Genomic DNA, 6,147 nt, shown 5'->3' with positions numbered 1-6,147 from the left:
TGCAGTAATCGGTGCAGTTCGGAAGGCAAGAAAACCAGAAACCCTAGACGAGAAGGGAGGTGATGGAGAGAAAATCCTAGCGAGAGGGAAAAAAAAAATAAATGTTTATCTAATACTTATATCCTCCCTTTGATAGTTAACTTATCAATCAATTTTAGATAATTTTAACTCCTTTAATAATAATTAACGTATCAATCAATTTTGAACTTATCAATCAATTTTGGCTAAAGTGCCATCCCGCACCATGAACCATTCCTGATTATTCATGCCGCACCATGAACCATTCCTGATTATTCATGCCGCACCATGATCTTTAATAAGTGATATTTAGAGCCATAAACCATAAAAATTTTTTTCCGTCTAAAACTTTTTACAGATTACTGGTAATAATATTACTGACATGAAATTTTTTATTAGTTTATATAGAGCAAGCCTGCTCTGTGGGGTTTAGTATCGGAGAAACGAAAAGCGAAAAACGTAAAGCAGGCCAATATGTTTAGGAAAAAAGAAAAATACGAAAGAAATTATAATACGAAGGCGGCAGAAGAAAAATACCAAAAAAAAAAAAACTAATTAAAAATTCCATGTCAGCAATATTATTACCGGTAACCTGTAAAAAGTTATAGACGAAAAAAAAATTATGGTTCAGGGCTCTAAATATTACTTATTAAAGATCATGGTGGGGCATGAATAATCAGAAATGGTTCATGGTGTGGAATGACACTTTAGTGTACGATTTTAATTTATTTAACCAATATTAACTGTTTGATTAATTAAACAATTAATACAAGTATTTAATTAATTAACCTTTTTACGTAATCAACTATCAGCTAATTTACCAAACACTTTTCTACAAATACTATCAACTAGTCAAATTCACTAGCCCAAACACTTTTCTACAAATACTATCAACTAGTCAAATTCACTAGCCCAATCATTTAACAGCTATTTATCAAACACCCATAATCTTTGCTAACAATAAATGAATTCATATTCTTTGACCTTTCTTGAGGCAAAATAGTAATCTTTGCAAACATTTTATATAAAGCAAAATAGTATTTCATAAGTTAAAAGACATGGGGCACTTTATGGAACAGCAGAACATTAGCAGCAGAACACAAGTAGCTAAATATCATCTTGGCCCTGTGTACTCTAGACTACTGTGTTTGGTATGAACTTGGGGGGTATGCAGCTGCAGTTGCAGTTGCACCTGCAGCTGCAGCGGCCGCAGCACTATAATCATATGTAGCATAATCACTCGGCCCTCCATACGATCCTGGTGCTGCTTCATGACTAGCCACGCCTGGTGCGTCCTGAGGAGAATACATGTATTGTTGTTGAGAAGGTGCAGCTGGACTTCCCCCGTAGTTTATCTGCGCTTGCGCTACATAGTGTGGACCAGTGTGTAGTGCACCGGTTGTGGCATCCGGAGCAGAATACCCATACTGTTCATAGGTTCCTGGTGCTTGTGCTCCTTCTGCGTAATGTGGAGCACCCCTTGGTGGACCGGTTGCGACATCGGGAGTAGAATATCCATACTGTTGAGAATATGCAGCGTGGGCTGCGTGGCTCTGTGCACGAGTTTCATTATATAGTGGTCCATATGCAGAGGGGGGGACATGCCCTTCGTATATGGGTTGGTGGTTTGGATAACCATATGGTCCGGAATATCTGGACAGGTGTGGTGGGGGCAAATGTGCTCGAGGATTTCTAGGGTAGGCAGGGGCTGAAGCACCAGAAAACCTTCCAGATTTGGGTGGCCGGGAGGATGAAGGGGCACTGCGTCTACCACCATCACCGCCTCCTCCTCCGCCTCTTTCTCGTTCTCGTTCTCCACCTCCACCTCCAAGCGCCCGTTTCTTTGGGGGCTTGCTTGCAGATACAGAGGAGCTCTTTCTCTTTCCTGACTTGACATTCTCAAGTTGCTCTACCCGTTTTTTCAGTCCATCTAAAGGAAACTGGGTTTCAAGCTTGAGGTCTTCCACACATTGCATGATTGCCCTAGTGGCATCCAACTCCAATTTGTTCGCCCTTTCCTAAAAGACCAATCACTCAAATCAAACCAGGAACATAGCAAGCAAATAAACAAAAAGGTCGAGAAAAGAATGCTGAAGCAGATTTAAAATAGAAATATGAATGATGCCAAATCGAAATAGGTAAGAGATTTCAGGCGCGACCCCCATTTTCCTGAAATGTACCCAAAAAAATATGAATATCTGTAGAAGTTTTTAAAGCAAAGGATAGTAATAATTCCTTTTTTAACACGACTTTTCTGTAAAATGACATCACCTGAAATTAATAGCTACCCTCTCACCTCTCCGGCTGTACCCTACTCTCGAAGGAAAAAATGAAAAGTTTAAGTGTGTAATTGTGGCAATGGATTAGTTCCTGTTAGATATTTGAAAATCTTTGTTCTTTGGTGCTACCCAAACATTCAGTTAAGAATCAACAAACAGCAAACTTAAGGAAACAGAGTAGGATGAAGGAAAACAACAAACGCACCACTGCAGCTCCACTAAAATTGCCCCTCTTTGATGTGTCTTTAGCATTTCTTTTGCAGGTCCTTAGAGCTGACTTAAGAAGTGAAACTGGAGGATACTGTTCAGTTAATCCAGACTCAGAAGCAAAATATATTGCCTCAAGCTCCTTGCCACTCTTCACAAGCTGATCTATAATATCTGAACAGGAAAACCAACTTCAATACATCAACAAACATAAACTAAAGATGAGAAGCACAAGAAAATTAAAGCTGCAAGAATTTTTTGTCTTTTTTTTTTTTTTTCTAAATCTCCCTTTTCCTTTTTTAAGCATTAGATCAAATTTTCCACCATTGTTTTTTGGACATGAATAGAGTTCATGAGAAGCCCACCTGCAATCTTGTTCCCAAAACCTAAAGCAATAGTAAGTCTTGGCATATCTCTCCTAGAGGCAAATTGCACTATCAGTTTCCTTAAGAAATCCTCCTCAAACTGCTGCTTTAGTCCAAAGCCAACCACTAACTGCAAAAACATTGATGCTTCATTTGGCCTGATTCCGCCGCACCTCTCCCCACCACTTCTAAGAACACCTTTCCACTTCTCTAGAACACCTGCTGCCTTTTCCTTTAAAGTCTTCGCCACAACACCACCTCCCTCCTTGATTGGTACCACAGACTGAATTAACATGCCACATGCTCGCCTCCTATCTGCCATTCCAGACTTCCCCTCTACCTTCATCCTCACATAGTCCTCAGCAGCATCCAAAACCAACCTGAAAGTTACCCAAACGTCAGCTGTACAAGATCTGAACTCCCCAAAATAACCCAATACTTCCTTCTCCCCACCCAAAAACAAAAACTTCGAAAGGAAATAACAAAAAGAAATTTCATGTAAGGATATAAAAACAAATTCACATACCAAGCATGACATATTGTGTTGATTGTCAAATCCTATCTATTCACATAATATGGGGATAAATTCCAACCTGCTAGCTGCAGTTCCTTGGAGAAGGAACAGAATAAGTTTGAAAGGGATGCAGAGATGCACACTACACTAATTGAGACTTTTTGTTCTTTTCGTGCAGAGAAGCTCACTCGAATGGCATTGAGGAACTTATGGTTCGTTTCAATAGCTTTAAGAAAGTACCACGTTGGTAATGTCTATATACAAGTAAGGTGAAGAAGTATCAAAAGTATAAATTGTTTCCCCACAAGTATCAGGGGGCTATCCATGGCACTATGGAATTCAATGTTCCCAACTCTCAACATCAAGCTTAATTTCCTACTAAACAAAAGACTTAATTTTCATTTTAAATGCCTATCATCTAAATCATTTTCCTTATGAATAATCATAATTAGATGGAAACTAATCCTTCTGTTGAAAGTACCATAACATTAACTGAAGACAACAATCAGAGAGCAAAAGATATCTTCCATGTTTCAAAGCATTTTAACAAGCCTATCATAATTATAGACATTTCCCATATCCAACATTCCAACCAAATGAACCAATTGAATAAATGCAAAGATGAAACACCTCATGGCGTCGACTGATTCTTTGACAGCATTAGGAATCTCAGATCGCAAAGCAGCGGAATCCCTCCGGTTCTGGAAAAGAAACTTCATGAGCCCACTGGCGTCCATTCTTCTGCAGTAGAATCTCATCATCTCCGGCAAGCTCTTCTCCTTCAAATTCCCCGCCGTATCGGGGCTCTCGATCTCCGCAATCGCCGCCGCCTTGAGCACCTCGACCCGGGCTGCGATGGAAATCTCGCGTTCCGGGAAGCCATCCTCGCGATTCCTGAGGTCGGTGAGGGCATTATTGGTATTCTGCCGCAAGGAGCTGAACCGAGCGTCGAGGGTTTCGGATTTTCGGGAGAGAGCTCGGTCGACGGCGGAGAAATGGGATGTTAGGGTTTTGTGGATGTCGGCGATGGTAGATAGTAGAGCTTTACGAGCCTCGAGCTTGGAGAAGAAGGATTGGATCGGTTCCGGGTTGATTGAGATTTCGGTAGCCATGGCAATAGAGACTCCGGCGAGTGTTTCAGTTCATCTAAATGCCCTATATTTGTGCATTACAATATTATACATTATCACTATAGTTAATTCCAGCAATGGCCACCGAGTATGATAATTTTTCAGATTTGATCCCCGTCTTTTAATTTGAACAATTTAATCACTTATTTATTAATTTTTTTTCCAATTGAGGTCCTTTTGTCAATGGGTGGTTAAGTCAGCGTCAATTTCAGAGACATATTGGTACTTTTACTTACTATGCGTATTTGTACTCTTTATTCCACCATATATACGGGAATAAATACACAACGAAGCCCTAGAAGTAGCGAATTCATCTTCCTCATCCGAAGCCCTCATCCGAATTCATCTTCCTCTTCCTTCCAGCGAATTAGCAGCGAGATGTCTAGAAGATATAGCAGTGAGAGCTCTTCATCTTCAAGAATGCAGGAATACATCTATGGTGAGTTGGTTTCCATTCCAAATTGTGAGTGTGGGCAACGTCTGAAGCTTCAAACATCATGGACGAATGATAATCCCGGTAGAAGATATTGGCAATGTTCTATTGAAAATGTGAGTGCTTTCATTATAGTTAAGGGTTCTTATTGCAGTTGAAACAATTTATTTATTTTTTTGTTCGAAAATCTGAGTGTGAATGTATTGTTTTTTCTTCGAGCAATACATTTTGTTAAGTATTATTTTAAGGCACAATGTCTGTTAAGTAAGGCAAATGAATTCAAAATTATATGCAATTATGGGCTTTTGGTGTAGGGAGGTCAAAGGTGTGGTTTTGTTAGATGGCATGATCCTCCAGTGTGCGCAAGGTCAAGAAGAATTATTCCTGGTTTATTGAGAAGGATCAATCGAGATGAAGAAGAGATTGCACTGCTGAAAATGAGGCTACAAACTAATGTTGATGTCAAAAGAAGCAACTGTGGACATGGCAAGGGTATTAGGATTTGTGTAGTTATAGCAGTATGCATTGTGTTTTTTGTAGTGTTATTTGTAGTTATAGCTGTGAACGTAGCTAGAGGAAAGAATAACCTTATGTTAGCTAGTAGTTCTGCTTATTGAAGAATTGTATTTGTAATTTGACAATTGTAAGTCTAAGCACAATGCAATCAAAATTCAGTTATAGTTTTGTGTATTAAACTGCTTCTGACAATGCATAATGCAATCTGAAAATGCATACCATATTTGCACACTGCATATTGCAATCTGAAGGCCAAATACCATTTATAACAAAAATATTATATAAACAAGATCATCTGTATCATTGATCTGTATGTCATAATCTGACAAATGTATTTCAAAACATAGTAGATAGATCCCATTACATATCTAAAGGTCTGTAGACCCCAAAACACATCATATTTGGTATATAAATCCCATTACAAATCAAAAGGCAATTGTCTAAGCATACATTAACACATGCCAAATAGTGACCTAACAATTCATAAAAGTCACTAATCCAAAAAAGCATTAATTATAGTGGTTCACTTAATCCAAAGTGATTGGATCTTTGTCATTCCCATAGAATTTAGACTTCAATGTGGTTGTTGATCTTGTACGATGCTTCTTGATTGGTAATTTCTTCCTAGTAGACTTGGTTCCATCACTTTGACCTTTTCTTTTTCCTGTTACTTGGTGGTTTCCAT

The 6,147-nt window shown here is 38.9% G+C and overlaps 1 protein-coding gene across 1 annotated transcript; it reads right to left on the bottom strand.

The window, feature by feature from the left end:
- Nucleotides 1-981: 981 nt before the first annotated feature.
- Nucleotides 982-4,563, bottom strand: LOC109172854 (FRIGIDA-like protein 4a). The gene is made up of 4 exons (XM_019322097.1): nucleotides 4,014-4,563; nucleotides 2,870-3,249; nucleotides 2,503-2,678; nucleotides 982-2,036 (listed from the first exon to the last, which is right to left on the bottom strand). Exons 1-4 carry the CDS (start codon nucleotides 4,493-4,495, stop codon nucleotides 1,158-1,160), a joined length of 1,917 nt encoding a protein of 638 aa, XP_019177642.1. The 5' UTR covers nucleotides 4,496-4,563; the 3' UTR covers nucleotides 982-1,157.
- Nucleotides 4,564-6,147: the final 1,584 nt, after the last annotated feature.

The sequence above is a fragment of the Ipomoea nil genome, unplaced genomic scaffold (genome assembly GCF_001879475.1).
Source record: "Ipomoea nil cultivar Tokyo-kokei standard unplaced genomic scaffold, Asagao_1.1 scaffold0436, whole genome shotgun sequence".
In the NCBI taxonomy this organism is placed as follows: Eukaryota; Viridiplantae; Streptophyta; class Magnoliopsida; order Solanales; family Convolvulaceae; genus Ipomoea; species Ipomoea nil.
Note: the sequence above shows the minus strand (reverse complement) of the source record. Positions and strands in the feature narration are given on the sequence as shown.

Excerpts from the sequence above, each read along its gene's own strand:
- LOC109172854 (XM_019322097.1), bottom strand. The coding sequence starts at position 4,495 with ATGGCTACCGAAATCTCAATCAACCCGGAACCGATCCAATCCTTCTTC. Across the intron at positions 3,250-4,013 it reads GAATCAGTCGACGCCATGAG|GTTGGTTTTGGATGCTGCTG; the intron begins GTGTTTCATCTT and ends GGTAACTTTCAG. Across the intron at positions 2,679-2,869 it reads TTTTGGGAACAAGATTGCAG|ATATTATAGATCAGCTTGTG; the intron begins GTGGGCTTCTCA and ends TTTCCTGTTCAG.